General features: G+C 43.7%; 1 protein-coding gene across 1 annotated transcript; it reads left to right on the top strand.

The window, feature by feature from the left end:
- The first annotated feature begins 1,192 nt into the window (after positions 1 to 1,192).
- PPP2CB (protein phosphatase 2 catalytic subunit beta) lies at positions 1,193 to 18,597 on the top strand. Its single transcript, XM_080928991.1, has 7 exons — positions 1,193 to 1,584; positions 11,536 to 11,745; positions 12,598 to 12,771; positions 14,732 to 14,821; positions 14,943 to 15,104; positions 16,764 to 16,882; positions 17,906 to 18,597. Exons 1-7 carry the CDS (start codon positions 1,483 to 1,485, stop codon positions 17,976 to 17,978), a joined length of 930 nt encoding a protein of 309 aa, XP_080785117.1. The 5' UTR covers positions 1,193 to 1,482; the 3' UTR covers positions 17,979 to 18,597.
- Positions 18,598 to 18,697: the final 100 nt, after the last annotated feature.

Raw genomic sequence — 18,697 nt, 5'->3', positions numbered from 1 at the left:
CTAAAAAAATTCTTTCCTCCCCAACTTGCTTCTTGGTCATGATGTTTTGTGCAGGAATAGAAACCCTAAGACAATGCCCAAAGCCCACCTAAAACTGGAGAAGAGCCTCTTCACAAATACTGTTAAATAGAAATTCTATGTACTTGACACAGATGACAGAGTTTGTGCTTATTTCTTTTAACTGATGACAAATCTGCAGCTAGAGGAAGTTTGGGATTGCTCCAAGCTGAGCATTTGACAAAACCACCTCAGGAACCCTTGCCTTCTGACTCAGGAAGCTGCTCAGCACTTGAGAACAGCAGCAGCAGAACAGGCTTCAGACCGAGGAAATAAGGTTGGTTAGCACAGCTTTACAAGGTCTCAGTATCTAACCCCTGTCATACAAAAATCACTAATTACAGCCAAGGTATCATAGTAGTTCCAACAAAGAATGTTAACCTGGGATGGCCACAGATAATTCTAAAAATTACTTCACGTGTTAAAGAGATTGGCTGAAGTTGGGTTAAACAGTGTGTTTGTCGTGGCGCACACTTTTAATCTCAATGCTAGGAAGGCAGAGGCAGGTGGATCTCTGAGTTCGAGACCAGATCGGTCTACAGAACAAGTTCCAGAAAAGCCAAGACTACACCGAAAAACCCTGTGTCGAAAAAAGCAATAGAAGAAAGAAGAAAAAAAAAAAACGTACTACGCTTATAGATGCTCTAAATTTGGCTTCTAGCATCGTACACTACCAACTCCAGCTCCAGGGGATCCAACACTCTCTTTTGTCCTCCCAAGGCACCTGCACACATGTGACATAAACGTAAATACATCCTTTGTTAAAAAGTTATCTTTCTAATGAAGACAGAAAGGGTTCACGATTTAGGGCCTCTCAACTAATTACTGCTAAGAGTAGAAATTTACTCAATACATATTTAGCTCATTTTCTAGGATAGGAAATGGTTGAGGGAAAAACCCAATCGTCCCAATTCCCTGTGCCTAAAGAAGTCCAAGGCTAGAACCTGCTTCCCAGAGGCAGGGTGGCAGGAAAGACCAGGAAAGATGCTGACCCCAGGCCCCTAGGACCGTTTCTCCGCCGAGCCGCGCGAGGGCGCTGCTCCCCTCCTCGTGCGCCGAACCCGGCGGCACCGCCCACTCGTCTTTTCCCGGCGGAAATGCCGGGGCGATGACGGAAACCCGGAGGGAGGGAAGAGAAAGAGCGAGAGAACCGCGGCCAGAGCGCGGAGAGGCCTGCGGGCGGCGGCGGCAGCGGGCGGGCGGGCGCCGTCGGGCCGGAGCCTCCCCCGAGCCGCGCCGCGCTCCGAGCCGTGAGCCCTTCGCCGCGCCCCGGGCGCGTGGCCGGGCGGGGCGGGCGCTCCCGGAGGCCGGGGCCCGCGGCTGCCCGCTGGGCTTGGGCGGGGCGCGGGCTGCGCGCTCCGCGGCTCGGTGGTCCCGCCGGGGGCCGGCGGCGGGGGAGGCGGCGGGGACGCGCGGCTCGCCGCCATGGACGACAAGGCGTTCACCAAGGAGCTGGACCAGTGGGTGGAGCAGCTGAACGAGTGTAAGCAGCTGAACGAGAACCAAGTGCGGACTCTGTGCGAGAAGGTAGGCGGCCCGCCGCGGAGGCGCGCGCGGGGGAAACGGGCCCTGGCCCCGGCTGGGGTGTGGGACGGGGTGCGGGACCCCATCTCACCGCCCCCCGAAAATCAGGCTGCTGCAGTCCCCTGGGTCCAGGGACAACTGCCCTGAAAGTCGTTAAAACCGAGACTTGGCTAGCGTGGGGTCGTTCGCGGGTGAACCGGGCCCTTCGAAAACCCCGGGGTGCCTGGAGCTTTTGTTTGCAGACTAGTGGGCGTGATGGCAGGCAGAGCTTTCTCCGCGGCCGAGTTTGGGGGAGGCAGGTGAAGGCTGGTCTTGGCGGGCGAGTGGCTCTTGGGAGTGATTCCTTTTTCAGTAAGAAGGCAGCAGGTGTTGAGTTTGGAAACAGCGTTTATTGGCAAAGATAACTGGGATGTGGGCTATTTATAAGAGACCGCGTTTCAGAAAGTTACTTCCATTTTTTTGCCCCGTGTATCTCCCCCTCCTCCCCCCACTATAGCTTGCAGGTGATAGATTGGGTAACCCTTTTTGATCGTGTCTTCTCAACTTTCAGAGTTGTGTATCTATTGATTTATTAACCACTGGCGGTTTTTAGCTTATTTCACTTTATTTAAAGTCTTTTTTTATTCCTCTCTTATATTATGGACTAAGTCCCTTCCTTGTGTTTTCGTGTTAAGAGGTCCCCGAAAGAGTATTCAAGTCAGAGTCTACGTTTTTTTTCCCTAGAAGTTAGGATACAACCAAACGATTTTATCCATCTGATTTACAGGCACTCCTTTCTTGGGGGTGGGGGAGTAACAGAGGGTGCGTTTCTCAAGTTGACCAAGGCCTTTGTATGTTGAAAAACTACTTAGCACACTTCGAATAGAACTGTGAAGAAAATGGTGTTTCCCCCAAAGAAACTGTTTGTGTATCATCTCAATTAATTTCTATTTATCTTGTGTGATAACCTGTAATTTCCCTAAGTCTTAAAGGTAACCTTCAGATGATCTCTCTCAAGCTGGGGCACCACTGGGCTGTCCAGTTTGGAGATTGAGTCAGTCATCCTTATTGTGACATCCAAACCTGAAGGAGGTATAAACCAGAAGGTGGCTGAATCAGTTTAGTGTTTCCGCTTGACTTCCTAATAATTTTCGGATGTGCTCCTACAGAAGGTTTTTACCATGGCTGCGAAGTATCACACTCGAGTCTTAAACTCTTAGAAAGATTTATGAGTCTCTTAAAGATCTTCTTTTTAAATAAACTAGGTTACCAGTTAGTAGCGGCATACAATGTTTTGAGCTTACATCTTAGGCTGTGGGTCTCTGAGCCTAGATCACCAATTCCGAGTATCCCCACCGCTTTGTCCTCTAGCCCGTAGGGTAGTTGCCATTGGGAGAAGTGGTTGGTTTCATGACCCTCTTCATGACTCTGGTATGCCATTGTGGGTATGTGCCTGTGTGGACCTTGTGTTCCTACGTTTTCTTCCACCTGGTTGCTCTAGTCCCATTTTATAATAGGTTTAATTGTTCATCTTTAATTGTGTGTCTGTGCTTAGTGCTGAAACCTGAGGACGCCAGGGGTGTCAGATTCCCTGGAGCTGTCTAAGTGGTGGTGAGCCCTCTTGATGTGCGGTCCTAGGAGTCTCTTGTACAGGTTCTTACCTGCTGAGCAATCTCCACCCCGTTTAAGTTCATCCAATCAGAATTCAGTGCCGCCCTTCTGCAAGCTAGCTGATGCTTATCTGTGAGGCAGGGATACTTAACCATCTCCTGTGTGGAAAGTGTCTATCAAGAGCTCACAGTCCTGACAGGAAGCAAACACTCGGTGAATGTTGAACGAGAAAGGTTGTGGTCTTGTTTCCGCGTCACTCTTGCTTTAGTGAGACTAGTTCAATGGAGATTTTGTATACAAGGTCCTTGTATCTCCTGTTACCTTCAGCACACCTGTGACCAGGTTTACATCAGTGCTGTAAATACACAACCTTATTTCCCACTTGGTCTTGTGAGTACTCTGCCCCTGAGTGAGACAGCCTCGTCAGAAAGTTGTAACAGAAAGACAGGCCTTATACAAGCCACACACTATTAATCCCTTTTAGCTAGTTTCTTTTTTCTTTTCCCTTTTTTAATTGTATGGTGTACAGGAATATAACTCCCCCTTTATTTTACTAAGATATATTTTTTAAAATATTTATTTTATGGGTATGAGAATACTATAGCTGTCTTCAGACACACCAGAAGAGGGCAGCAGATCCCATTAAAGATGGTTCTGAGCCACCATGTGATTGCTGGGAATTGAACTCGGGACCTCTGGAAGAGCAGTCAGTGCTCTAAACCACTGCGGTATCTCTCCAGCCCTTTAGCTAGTTTCTTAAAGGTTTTGTTTTTAATTTATCTCTATGTGTGTGCCCACATATGCACGTGTATACATGTATTACATATGGTGTGTTTGTGAGTACACATGGGGAAGTCAAGAGCCACTCATGGAAGGAGACCACTTATATGGGCTCTGAGATCACACCAAGCACCTTTAGAGGCTGAGCAACTTCTCAGGCTAAAAGAGAGGGCCTCACTGCAGTCCTGCCGCCCTGGAGCTCTTCCAGCTTGACCTCAGACTGCCTGCTCTGCCTCCTGGGTGCTGGGATTAGTTTATGTACCACCATGCTTAGCCCAATTTTGTCTGCCGCACCACTCTATAGAAAAGGAGCTGAAATCAAGGGGAGAGTGGTGTGGTAAAGGCCATGTCCTGGGGTCAGTAAACCTCGTCTCAGTGTCAGGGGACGATTGACTGCCAAAGTTCCTGCACAAAGACGTGTCAGGCTTCTGAAGTGAATTTATGTGTCACTGTAGAATTGTTGGCCCAGAACCAGGAGGCCTGCCTTCTGAGACCACAGGCTCCGTACACTTACTTCTGTTAGCATCCAGATTTGAAGCTAATTGTGCTCGGACTCCTTTGAGCATAAATACTGCTTCTGGGACTTGTTCCTGCAGTGTGCACGGCAGCTTTCGAAGATGGTTGGTGTGCTGCACTGCCTGGCTCTGTCCAGGACATTCTGTGACTAGAACTATATTTATCTCTCGTCCTGGGAAAACTTGAAAAAGATTGACCTGTTAAGATTTTATTCTATAACTGAAGATATTTGTGCTGATGACCCATGGGGTGAGGGCTTGGGAGAATAGAGGGTTTGGGAGGTTTGGGGGGCTTGGGAGAATGGGGGTGAAGGTTTGGGAATGGGGGGTGGGCTGCTTTCTGTGTTGACAGATAATCTATTTTGGTCTTTAATCAGAAAATCTGGGGCTTGTGTAGAAATGCATGTAAATTCTAGGGCTGGAGATGGCTCAGCCGTTAAAGGCTAGGCACACTATAAAAAATGTGAGAAATAGGTATAAATTCTATACTGAACCGCGGGGTGTGTTTCATGGCTCCAGCTTCAAAGCCTTGGCATCATCAGACATTTAAGGTTTTACTTCATAATATGAAAGAGCGTGTTCTTCTGAAGCAAAATTATGTTGCTGAAGATCAGAGCGTAGAGATAGATCTTGTGAATTGAGATAGTTGATTATTCTGTGATAGATGCAACTATTAAAACGTAAAAGCGGTTTTAGCAGGTCCTGGTGTGCTCCTTTAGTCTCAGTGCTCCAGGGGCAGAGGTCAGCCTGGTCTACAGAGTGAGCTCCAAGGTAGCCCAGGCTATATGAAAAACACATTGTCTCACAAAAAAAGAAGAAGAAGAAGAAAGAAAAGTCCGTTTTAACTGCTAAACAACATTCTCACTGGCTACATAGCACGTTCCAGGACAGCCAGAGCTACTTTTTTTTTTTTTTTTATTTGGGTCAGGGTCTCACTACAGGGTTCTGGGTGGCCTTGCCATGTGACAGATTAAACTCAAACTCTTGAAATCCCACCTGCCTCTCTCTCCCTCAGCACTGAGATTTCAGGTGTATGACACTGTGTCCTGGTGGTAAAAAAAAAAATTTTTATTTGAGCAGGGTTAATTTGAGCCTTGGTGGTCCATTGATAAAGAGATGTAGAAAATGTTTTTGACTGTTATCAAAGAATGGTGTGGTTATAGTGGAATTTGAAGTTAGGACCCAGTCTACTGTCTGAACAAATCATTGTTTTTCAGTCTGTCTGAGCCACTCTGACCTTAAACTAACAGGTAAAGAAATTCTGTGACAAGAGAATATCATAAACTAGTGACTAGAAAGTAGATATTGTTAGATTGGATAATTTCTTAACTTTCTATGTAATATGTAAAAATACCTATGTAAGGAAAAATCTACACATATATAGGTAGATAAAGATGTTTATTTGTAATATTTGTTTTCATTGAATAGTTTTATATGTAGCATATAACTTTTGTTCTAATTTGAACAACTTCCAGTCAATTTTCCCTTAGTTTTTTTTTTTTTTTTTTTTTTGGTCAATCGCTTTGGGGTAGTATTGCTTCTACTTGGCTTTAGTACCAGGAATCAGACAGACTAGAGAACCCTTCACTCAGCCATTCTGTGACAGACTTGGTAAATGCAGCCAAAGTGCCAAATTCTCATCTATGTTAGGGAGGAATTTTTAGTTGTTTTGATTTTTCTTTTCCATTCTTGAGTGAATGTGATGAGATATAAACCTAGTCTATGTTGTTTGAAGTAACTTACATGGGGACTGAGAGCTGGCTCAGCAGTTAAGAGGATTTGTTGCTCTTGCAGAGAAGACCTGGGTTTAGTCCCGAAACCCACATGACAGCTCACAGCTGTAACTCTGGTCCCAGGACACCCGGTGTCTTGCCACCTCCTCAAGCACTAGGCACACATGTGCACAGACATTCGTGCAAGCAAAACACTCCTAAACACGGTATGTCTAAAAACCTAGTCAGTATTTAAATGTCACCTTGTCCTGAACATTTTTTTTCTCGTTTGATTTGTTTTTAATGGGCATATTAACCTTGGGAAGGCACTCTGTACAGTATAGATTGTTCCTTTCCTAGGAAGAAAGAGCTCAAGATTGGACTTGATTTAATAAGTTACTCATTTACCATTCACAGATCTTAAAAGAACCATATCTATCATCTGTCACTAATCATGGTGGAAACTGGGCTTCCCATAATTTACAGACTAGCAGTAAAATTTTTACTTGAATTGCTCACAAAATACTAATGGGGATCTAAGGCAAAGTACTAGTCACGGGGACCTGATTTAGGACTCCCACCACCCATGTAAAAAGCTAGATATGGGAAGCTGGAGACAGAATCCTAGGGGCTTGCCTGGCCAGCCAATCTATCCTAATAGATGGGCTCCAGGTTCAGTGAGAAACTGACTCAAAAACTAATAGAGACCAGTAAGGACACTTGATGCTACCCCTTCCTAATGTGCAGTTGAGTGGTTTTCAGTGGTCCTTTGGAGGTTTATCCTTACAGCATGGGTCAGTACGCCATTCCTTTCTTAGAGCAGTAGCTGTTCTTCTAGAAGACCTAGATTCAGTTTTCAGCACCTACCTAGCAGCTCGACTGTCTATAGCTCCAGCTCCAGTTCCAGGGTATCTGGTGCCCTCTCCTATCTTCCTCAGGAACACGACAGACATACATGCAGGCAAAACATCTCTGCACACTACCACTGACGGGTAGCTATTGAAGTTACTTAACAACCACCCATACTGGGATCTGATGCTTTCTGGCATGCCAGGGGCACATGCAGATATACATGTAAGTGAGAGTGCTCATAGCCTGTCATAATTAGACCAGACACTTACTAGAAGAACCAGAAAGGCATTTTATGGTAGGGCCTATTAACGGTATAGGAAGAGAGCACCATGCTTATATTAACTATGAAGTTTTTGGTTGAGCTGGGCTTGCTGTGTGGCTATGGCTGGCCGAGAGCTCCAGGTCTTGCTGCTAAACCCAAGTACTGGGGAGTAGCAGGTGTGCACTGCCATGCTTGACGGGCCTGTGTATATATGTCTATGTATCAAGTATGTGCCTAGACCCTATAGACATCATTGGATCCCCTGGAACTAGAGTTGCAGATGGTTGTGAGCCGCCATGTAGATGATAGAAACTGAGCCACTCTTTAGCCCTGCTGTAGACTTTAAACTTCATGTAAGGCGATTTGTTTCAAAGGTGGTCTGTTTTTTGTTTTCTATGAATTTGCCTAGAATGTTAGAGATGTAGCAGTTCATGTGTAGAAGGGAAAGATTGTATAGTCAAAGACAAAGATCATGGCCTTGGGGTATGTTACAGCAGCAGACTCCTAGTTGGCCACCAAGGGAGTGACAGTTAAGTACACACTTAGATCCCAGACTACTTCTTACAGAGAGGAAAAGGAAAAGAACAGCTGGCGGGCACCAGTGTAGTGTTTGCCGTAGGAATTCTGGTTATATCTCTAGCAACTATGGGGTTTTTTCGTTTAGTTTGATTTATGTGTTTTGAGACAGGGTTTCTCTGTGTAGCCTTGGATGTCCTGGAACTCATTCTGTAGGCCAAGCTGGCCTCAAAACTCTGCCTGCCTCTGCCTCTCCAGTGCTAGGATTAAAGGTGTGCCACCACTGCCCGGCTGTCAACTGTGGTCTTAAACCACAGTGCACATTACAACTTTAAATCTGGTCCTGGAAATAATTAAATTTCTGTTGCTGCATCATAATAAACACAGTAGATTATTACGTTCTTAGAACTGCTTCTGATTCCTTTTTTGTATATGTTATGAATATGTATTTTTTCAGGTGTTTTTACTATATTGAGTAACTGCATCAGTCTAGAACAGTGTCCCTGGCTTGTTATTAGAATAACCTTCAGCTAACATTTCGTGTGCACATGTGCTCACACATACAAGTAATTTCAGTAATGTGGTAATGAGAACATAGTTTGTCACACAACTCAGAATTAACCCTCAGAGAAATTCAGTTGAGGAAGGGGAAAATCAGCTGTTTTTACTTCATACACAAGAAAGATGTGACTTCATGCTCTAGAGATGCAGGTTCTCTAGACGCCCAGTCTACGGGTGTAAAGACCTTAGGTTCCATGTTTACATTAGCACCATGAAGAGAATCTTTGCTTCCTTTCATTCTAACGAGTCATAGGCCAGTAGAGAACGTCTGTACTCCACTGCCCATAGCTCTTGGGGAGTCACTGCTGACCTGAGCAGCTTTTAAATGAAAAGCAGGAGGCCTGTGTTTGTGAATTTTGCAGAAATAAGAGATTAGAGCTCTTGTCAAAATCAGCTTAAAACCACTGTTAGAATCAGCTGTTCCTGCTGAGAGCTGCTTCAAAACAAAAGTAAGAGGGTGGGGTGTGGCTTAATGGGAGCACACTTGTCTAGAATATTCAATCGCTGGGTATGCCCGGCTGGATAGGTCAGGCTGAGGGCACAGCAACTGTTATTTCACAGTGCTTTAATTGCTGAAGGGAAGGTGCCTGCCACAGCATGAATGTGGAGGTCGGAGGACAACTTTCAGGTGTCCATTCTCTCCGCCTATCAGTCCTGAGCCATCTCTCTAGCTCCCAAGTTTTAGCCTACTGTAATTTTGTTTTTCTGATCAGTATCCTAAATCAGTACCTTGGACTACTGCAGTAGGACATTGAGTTGCTAGAAAATAAATTGAGAGTTAATAGAAATACCTGTCTTTAGAAAATGGAATGGTGCACCACACAGTTGTTCATGCCTGTATTCCACTCGGCCGTTTGCAAGTGCGGGCATGGGGCTCAGAAAGGAGTATAAGTCATCCTCCACCACGCAGTGCCAGGACACCTGGTAGCCAGTTTACTGGTCACTTACTAGTCCCTTCTGATTGACAGCTGTGTCCTGTTGCTCTCGGTAAGTCTCTGCTGATTGCTTTCCATTCTTACTGCACTGTGCTAAGCTGTTCGACTTCTCTCCTGCCTCCTGTACTTAGGATTTCTGCATTAGTGCTTGCAGACAAGTGTGACTTGCCTGCCTGCTTTATTCTGGGATGGACAGCGCAGTTTGGTGATAAACATGCAACAGCAGTATGTTATAGACATTAGTTGCTGGCCAGTTAGTTACATACTCGGTGATGTTGTTGTTTTTTTGATTAAACAGATCATGTGAGTTTGTGACTTGGCATTTCCCCCGCATATAATGTCATTAAAGACCTAGTATTCTGTCCTTTGGATAGACTGTTTATTTTCAGAAGAATCTAAAAGAGGGTTGCCTTTTTCAATAGTGTAGTGTTAGCCTGTGGTTAGTTTGTCAAATATAACAAAAAACCTAAAGCAGTACGGTTTAGACAGATTAGGAGTTGGTCAGTTGTGACTGAAAGGGTCAGGGTTGAAGGAGGATATGGACCGTGCTCCAGTTAAGTGCTTGCTCTACCACTGAGCTGCCCACCCAGCATCGAACGACTTTGCTCTTGAAACAGAACTGGGGTTGTAGCTCAGCTGGTGGTGTGCTTGCCCAGTGTGCATAGAGTCCTAGCTTAAAGTCACAACACTACAAGTATTTGGGAGGTGAGGGCAGGACCAGCCTCTGATACATGGCAATTTTGAAACTTACCTTGGCTGTGTGAGACCTTATTTTAAAAAATATTCTCAGCGTTAAAACTTTGAACAAACAACTCATGTTATAAGTGCAAAAATAACAGAAAATTGCTGATACTTATCACATTAATAAACCAGTAGATGATAATTGGGAAGTTCTGCCAGGTGATTACAGTGTAGGTAAGAAGCCTCTTGGGGCTGCAGGGCAGCTCCATGGTTGAGCGTGCATGCTACACAGCCACGAGGGCCAGAGTTCAGATTGTGGCTCAAGAGTCACAGCTTTTAAAGTTCCATAGGAATGCCCCAACAAAGTACATTAACCAGTAGCAGTTACTTACGTTTATATTACATCTAGAGTATATATAAAGTTGCATGTGCTTTATACATCTGGTCACCCAGTAGACTTGATGTTTTATACCAGCATTACTTCATACACATAGGTAACATCTTAACCATAGGACAGCTTTGTCACTAGGGTGATAGTGGGAACATCTCAGGACCACTGTCATCCCTGTGGTATATCTTCGACCATAATGTCATTAGGGCGGGGCAAGACTGTCTCTAGCAGCAGCAACACAAATCAGTAAAGACAGTGAAACTTGAGACAGTAAATCTGAGTAAGTGATGAATTCTGTATTTGTCATGGAAAGAAATCGTTTGGATTATTTGGGGGCTGTTTTGAAACAGGTCTCATTGTGTACCCGTGGCTGGCCATAGAACTGGTTACATAGACTAGGCCAGTCTAGATGACATACATGTGGCTACATCACACAGTGGAGCTTTTCCTTGCTCTCAGAAGCCCCACACCCTTAGCTGTTGTTTCCTGGTCTCTGATTCTCTATATCCTAAGTGCTAAGCAGCCATAGTCTACTTTCTACTTCTGTTTGTCTCTTTGGACACAGGAGTGAGTGAAGTCATCTGTCACATGGCTTCTTTGATTAAATGTGGATTACAGCACATATCAGTGTGCTGGTTTTGTTTGTTCCCACTCATTCTGTCTGGTTGGGTATGCTGTGCTGGGTTGAGTCTTACCAGCTCATGGCTTAATGGGCATTTGGGTAATTTGTACTTTTCTATTAGCACCTGCTGTGCCTCCAGGGGGCCTGAGTTCAATTCCCCGTGCTAGTGTCAAGTATCTCATAACCACCGTAACTGCAGCTCCAGGGGCTCAGATGCCCTTCTGCTTCCACTGGCACCTGGACAGTGGGGCATACACAGACAGAAATGAATACAAAGTAAAAGTCAATCCTGTAAGCAAAGGAATATGCTGCCATGGGGTGGTCAGGACAATGTTATTTTGATTCCCAGCAGCTTCAAATGAGGGTTCCAGGTTCTCTGTCTTTGTAGATATGTCATTTCCGGTCTTTGCTGTTGTAGCTGGACGTTGGCCTATCTCTTTGTAGGGTATTGGTTTATACCCACACTTTTTTTTTCAGTAGGTAAGAAATGCTGTTAAATTTATAACTGAATCTTTGTTTATTTTCCTTTTCTAACAGGCTAAGGAAATTTTAACAAAAGAATCAAATGTACAAGAGGTTCGCTGTCCTGTTACCGTCTGTGGAGATGTGCACGGCCAATTCCATGACCTTATGGAACTCTTCAGGATTGGTGGAAAATCACCAGATACAAACTATCTATTCATGGGTGACTATGTAGACAGAGGATATTATTCCGTGGAGACTGTGACTCTTCTTGTAGCATTAAAGGTATGACTGATGAATATAGGGTGGGGTGAACTCCAGAGGCGGCCAAAGGCAAAACATGTTAATGTTGCATGTATGTCTTTAGTTTCATGGTGTGCTTGGCCTTAAATGATAATTGGCTTCAAACTTCTAAAGAGAGATGAAAGTCCATGCCTTAAAACTTCTGTCCATTTTTGATTAAAAAGAACTAAACTCTGTAACTGAACTCTGTGAATTATATTTGATCTGATTACTTAGCACCCTTTATATGGAATCATTAAACAGTCTGCTTAATTCATGGCATGAAAAGCCCGTTGTTGCCTTGACCTCCTGTGTTTATTGCCCTGCGCTCCGCACCTCACACTCTGCCATCAAGATCTGCTCCTTTCATCCCTGCTGAGGTCGCCAGATGAATCTTGGCTCCTGTCTTGCTACTTCCCTGTTCCCACAGTCCTCTTTGATGTCATACAGTCACGGGAGTCAAACCCTTTGAAAGCTGTGACTCTCCTGTAGTCTGTCTGACTTTACCTGATTCACAGCAAAAGTGTCTCCTCAAAGAATATTTTCATCCATGCTCTACTCTAGACTTTGTGTTTCTTTCTTTCTTTAGTTTCCCCACAAGATTACCCTGGCTGCTTTCTCCTTACTACTCCTGCTCAGACTCAACAAATGCTGAGGTCTTTTAGATTCCAGAAAATCAAATATTCATAATGAGATGTCTATAGTAGGGGACCCAAGTCTAAGCATAAAATCCACTTGTTTTATATATATATCATACATACCAGATCTTAATTTTAATTTAAAATGGGTTTGAGGTTAAAACCAACACAATGCTGGGGAGACATGATTGTACCCTGGGTTTCTTTTGTCTTTCAGGTGCGCTATCCAGAGCGCATCACAATATTGCGAGGAAATCATGAAAGCCGGCAGATCACACAAGTGTATGGCTTTTATGATGAATGCCTACGGAAGTATGGAAATGCCAACGTGTGGAAGTACTTCACAGACCTCTTCGATTACCTTCCACTTACAGCTTTAGTAGATGGGCAGGTGTGTACGTGTGGTGTCGTCTTACACAAGGTTAAATGTGGGGAAGCATGTACTATTAGGAATTCAAGATCTGTATTTACAAGTTATGTGAAAGTCTGTCTTATTTTAATACATAAGGAGTTGAACCTGGTGTTAAACAAGTGTGTTACCCCTGGGCTACAGCCCCAGTCGTGATTTGGTTTTTGTGTATTGCCTGTTTTGGTGAATTGCTCAGGCTCAGACTTACCTGTACCCCCAGCACAGCTTGATGCTGTAATTCTCCTGCCTACGTTCCCAAGTAGCTGAGGTTCTAGGCTTCAGTTACCAAGGCCTGCTGTGCCTACCCAAAACGTCTTCTGGCCAAAGAAGTGTGCCCTAATGTGTGCTTTAAAAGACAAAACAGAACCGTATAAATAAATGCTTGAGTCAATGGGCATATATCTTACTAGTAATACAAGATGTTATCAGAAACTGTCCATGGTACTGTTTCCTGGTTATCATTAGTAACTTTTTACTCCTTTCTATTTTCATGGTAATTACTAGTATCATTGTATATTACATCTTTTTATCAAGAGGATCTCTGTTTCCAGCGTACTATGCTTTGAGACATGTATAAGACATCATATGGGTTTCCTGTTTCAGTATTTAGAGGCTTCACAGTGAGCTGATTTAAATCCATATATAAAACTTCAGTGTTAGCGGGTCTTTAAACCTTACACTCAGGCAGCAGAGACGGGTGGATCTGAATCCCAGGCCACATGGTCTCTAGCATGAGTTCTAGGACTGCACAGAGAAACCATGAAAGCACAGCGTTCGTGAAGGAATAATGGATACTCGTTGGCTTGCTAGTCTGGATACTGCAATAGTTAAAGTGATAATATTTTGCCTAAACTTGCTAACTTGAATGAAAGAGTAAATTTACAAGTTGTTAAATTTTAATTAAAAATTTTCAAGTAATAGTTTTTATTAGCCTTAAAGTAATGAACAAATTAACTTAGAAAGATAGCAGTAGTATTGGTGGTGTATCTGATTTTTAAAACTTGGTACATACATTGGTAGAATTCTTACGTATTTCTTATACCAACCAGCATTTCCCAAACTCAGCAGTCTTTGCTGTTTTTGAAGTATTTATAAGAAACAAAACAGCCAGCATACACACACCATTGTGACAGGTTATCATTTATGAAATGTTATGACTGGAAGACACAGAGTCCTGGAGAAAGTGACAAGCTCAGGTCATACACCGTGCTCAGTATATTAGTACCCAGCAAATCAGAGTGGTATATTGTACGTGCACATGTGTAGATTGTGGCTGCTGGAGGTTGTTGTTGTAACTTAGTTGATCTTCATGGTTTTTGAGACAGGGTTTCTCACTGAACATAGAGCTCAAAAATCAAGTAGATGACCTGGCCAGAGATGTCCTTGTGTCTCAGGCTTCCCAGCAGTGAGCTTCCATGCAGTGTTGTGTGCCTGGCTTTTTACGTGGGTGCTGGGGCTCAAAAGCCTGGATGGCAAGTACTTTTACTGGCTGAGCCATCCAGCACCAGATCTGCTTTGTTATAGATCTGGATTCGGGGATTGTTTTTTTTTTTGCAGGGGATCGAGGGAGGTTGGCCTAGATCAGAAGGAAGTTGTCAGGTTTTATAGCATGTTCTGAGCCATCTGCCAGCCTCCTTAAATATGTCTACAGGCCAAGGCTGCTGAGCCTTTAAGAAACATGGAGCTCACGGAAGAAATGGAAAACTTGAGAATCCTCACAGATAGGCATGCAGAAGGCCCTCAGGTCCCAGCCTGCAGCACTGGAACTGCTGGGAGGTCACTGCTGGTGACTCGGTTCTGCTCTGCACTGTAGTTCACGCATCTCTGTTAATGCCATTTGGGAAAAGAGGCTGTCACAGCTAACATCTGTAACCATTGCTTACTGTTGATTCATTTAGCAATTATAAAAACAAAGACTTTTTTTTTCTCAATTTAAAAACAGATATTCTGCCTCCATGGTGGCCTCTCTCCATCCATAGATACACTGGATCACATAAGAGCCCTGGATCGCTTACAAGAAGTTCCACATGAGGTGAATTTGGCAGTTCCTTCATTTGTTTTGATTATTAGGAAAAAAAGTGTAATCACATGTGGGAAGGGTAACTCAATTAAGCATAACTCATAGTGCATATCTGTTCTTTGTCCTTGTCCAGGGCCCAATGTGCGATCTCTTATGGTCAGATCCAGATGACCGTGGTGGCTGGGGCATTTCTCCACGTGGTGCTGGCTACACATTTGGACAAGATATTTCAGAAACATTTAACCATGCCAACGGTCTCACACTGGTGTCTCGTGCTCACCAGCTTGTAATGGAAGTATGTAGTTTTCCTGCAGAATTACTCTAACGGTGTGTGCGTCTGTGATAGGCTTCATGACTTAGAATGTGGGAATCAGATCCCATTACCAAATCCACATCTCCCATGTCTGTTTTGTTAAACCATTATTGTAAGCAGTGTTCCCCTTAAAAGGTTTCCAACATATACTCCTACTCACATACTTGGGTCAGGTGATTGTAACGATTAAGTTCTGCAATGTGTATAGCTTAATCCAGGTTACCTGTAGGAGTAATTTTTCAGATTCTATATGATCTTGACATTCTGAAATGATTAAAGTTTTACATAGAAATATCTTTCTAAATCTGGGTATGGTGGGTGCTTGTAATCCCAGTATTTGGGAGGCCAAAGCAGGGGGTCATGAGTTTCATGCTCTCTAGAACATAAAAAGAAATACTCTTAAATACCTTCAGTGGGGGCTGGAGAGACGCTCAGCAGTGAGGAACACACTGCTCTTCCAGAGGATGCTCAGTGGAGACTTGAGCTTGACAGGATTATTCCATGCCACTTTTGAGGTGCACATTGTAGAGTGTGCTGCGCTGTGTCCTTGGTACATTTACCAAGGAGGCTTGAAAGCTGTCTGTCCACTGCTGGTCATATCAGTGGCCACTTGGTTGAGGTGGCAATTGCTAGATTTCTCCTGTGTGTTAACGTTATCACTAACCAGCAAGTGTTGGCTTTAAGACGGTAGAAACAAACTTGCCAGCCTAGAACAGGCAAGGAGTGGGGTAGGAGCACAGCGAAAAGCACATCCACGTGGTGACATTAAACTCCGTTATACCGGCAAGCACAAATGTCGGTGTGGCTGGATATTTCTGGAGAAAAGTGAAATGACTAAGCTTTGGCACTCTAAAGTCTGAGACTCCAGAATTGGAAAGCAATCAAATTCCAGCTTTTTGAGACAAAACTGAAACATTTAACAAAGGATAGGAATGCTGTGTTATGTATCAAGTAAAATCTTACTATCTGACAGCAGGTAATGTGAGTCAGAAGCTCTGACACAGGTGACCATTTGGTGAGCGTTGGCTCGGCCCTCTGGGAGAGCACATTCTAAGTTGGTATTTGCCTGATACTAGCTTCAAGATTCATGTAGCAAACTTTAGAAGCCAGGCACACATCTGTCATGCCTCAGCACTTGGGAGGCTGGAGCAATTGGAAGTTTGAGAACACAGTAGCCTAAAAAGCAAAATTCTTTTTCAAAGAAACCAAAAACAACAAAATGGGGAGGTTACTATCTTTTTCTGAGAAATTGAGTGTATGCCCTAAGTTTTTTTTTTTTTTTTTTTAAATAGTACAGAATAATAAGAGTTTATTCAGGGCATGAGGGAGTTAAGAGGGAAGTAGAGGCAGAAAGAAGTAGAGAAGTAGAGGCCGGCCATGAGCACATGGAAGGGAAGGAAATGGGGAGAGGGGGGCAAGAGGGAAAGGGAGAGCCCTAAGTTAAGATTTAAGTGTGGGTTAGGAACAGCTATATGGTTACTGAGATATATAATAGAATCCCGTACATAATAACTGTATAATATTCTGAGCAGTTGCATAAACTATTAGAGAAGGTAACATGACCACCGAAGTATTTGTGATGTGAAATCTGTGTCAAGATTGGATTTTACAATGAAACAATGACCTTTCTTAATGTTGCAGGGATATAATTGGTGCCATGATCGGAACGTGGTCACCATTTTTAGTGCACCCAATTACTGCTACCGTTGTGGGAACCAGGCTGCCATCATGGAATTAGATGACACTTTAAAATACTCTTTGTAAGTACCTTTACATTTTAATTGTATGTAATGGCTTGTAGAGGGGAAATTAAGTACTGAAAATAGACTTAGGGGCTGGAGAGAAGGCTCAGCAGCTCAGTACTGCCACAGTCATGAGGACGGGAGTTCAGGCCCCATAAACACCGCCAACTCCAGCTCCAAAGATCTCCCTTTTCTGGCTTCCATAGTTGTCTGCACACGTGTTCATACACACATACACACATGCATGCATGAATATGTAAAGAGACGTGAAAGCTCTGCTTACGACACGGTAGGAGGAGTGTGCAGACCCTTCCCTAACAGCTTGAGAACTTTGGGTACGCTGGGCACGCAGACCTCGGCCTCCTTTGTTCCAGTGCATTGCTGCAGCACTGCTACATCCAGTCCAGAACTGTGGTTTTCAACCGCTAATAGAAAACCACTTAAGAGAACCTTAATCCAGGTGTGGTGGTACAAGTTCTTAATCCAGAGGCAGAGAGAGTTTGAGAGCAGTCCGGTGTAAGCTGTACGTGAATTCCAGGACAGCCAGGACTACATACATACCCTGTCCCACTCATCCATTAAACTACCAGGGGCTGGAAAGTGTCTTGGTGGTTAAGAGCACAAGGTGACCTCCCACAGGACACCAGTTCAATTCAAGTCCCTATGGCAGCTTTCAGGACTGCTGGGCTGGGAGTGTGTGCCTGTGGTTACATCCTTTCAGAACTGCTGGGAGTTATCCCAGGACTGCAGTGTTGATTCACAATATGGAAGGTCAAATATGAATGTTATAGTATTGTGATAACATTAATATTTAAACAGACAAACAGCTTTTTTGACAGAAAAGACACTTAGTTAAAATCCAGTGTTCTTTTTGCCAGGCACTAACATGTAAGTTCTCACCATAGCTCTGAAGTTGATCACTAGTAATGAGCTTAGGTCACCGCAGCCACATTCCCGTGTTCACAAAAGCTGCAGAACGGAGACTCTGTCCACTGTCCTACTTACTGCCTTACTTCTGATCATTTTCTTTGTCATTTTTAGTCTTCAGTTTGACCCAGCACCTCGTCGTGGAGAGCCTCATGTGACCCGGCGCACCCCAGACTACTTCCTATAAATTCCTCCCTAGGACCTGTCTTTGTATGTGGAAGTATACCTACCTGGCTTTTTAAGAAATATATATATACATATATATTTAAAAACAACAGTTATCTGTGTGTTTCTGTAACAAATTGTGATATGTCTTGACATTAAAACACATCATGGACCAAAACGTGCCATACTAATGATGAGTGGTTAGCACAGTTTGAACTTTCGTACACTGTCCTGATGAGTCAGCCCGAGAGCCTGCCTGCTGTACTGTAGTAACCATTTTTCTTGACTGACTGCTTCATCTCCTTCACACTTACTTGGAAACTTAGTTACAAGTTTAACTGGCATGGATTATAGAGTTGGAGTTTTATTTTTAAGAATTCACAAGCTGACTTCCACTTAAACCATAACCCTTTATTTTACTGAGATGTGTGACTAACAGAAGAGGAGATTCTTGGGAGTATGTTGTCATAACGTTAAAGAGATTTTCTTTAAAGTTTCCTAAACTAAATTACTGTTGGATGTTGATCTGCATATTTCTGTATATTTGTCATGACAGTGCTTGCATCCTATTTGGTGTACTGAATAAATAAACTTTCCAATTTAGAGAAAAATATTCTGTCGTGAATTAAACAGAAGCATCACCATTTTGAAACACGATACAGATACTTAAAACTTGTAGCTGGCTTTCTTTCCCCCTCCTCAACTTTAGGCTTTTTAGACCTTGAACCTCCTTGATTCTCC

The sequence above is a fragment of the Micromys minutus genome, assembly GCF_963924665.1.
Source record: "Micromys minutus genome assembly, chromosome: 14".
Lineage (NCBI taxonomy): Eukaryota > Metazoa > Chordata > Mammalia > Rodentia > Muridae > Micromys > Micromys minutus.
This window is presented reverse-complemented; position numbering and strand designations above follow the sequence as displayed.

Bases quoted from the DNA above. Each gene is read 5' to 3' on its own strand.
- PPP2CB (XM_080928991.1), top strand. From the start codon at position 1,483: ATGGACGACAAGGCGTTCACCAAGGAGCTGGACCAGTGGGTGGAGCAG. The intron at 1,585-11,535 runs GTAGGCGGCCCG...CTTTTCTAACAG, and splicing joins TGCGGACTCTGTGCGAGAAG to GCTAAGGAAATTTTAACAAA. The intron at 14,822-14,942 runs GTGAATTTGGCA...GTCCTTGTCCAG, and splicing joins TACAAGAAGTTCCACATGAG to GGCCCAATGTGCGATCTCTT.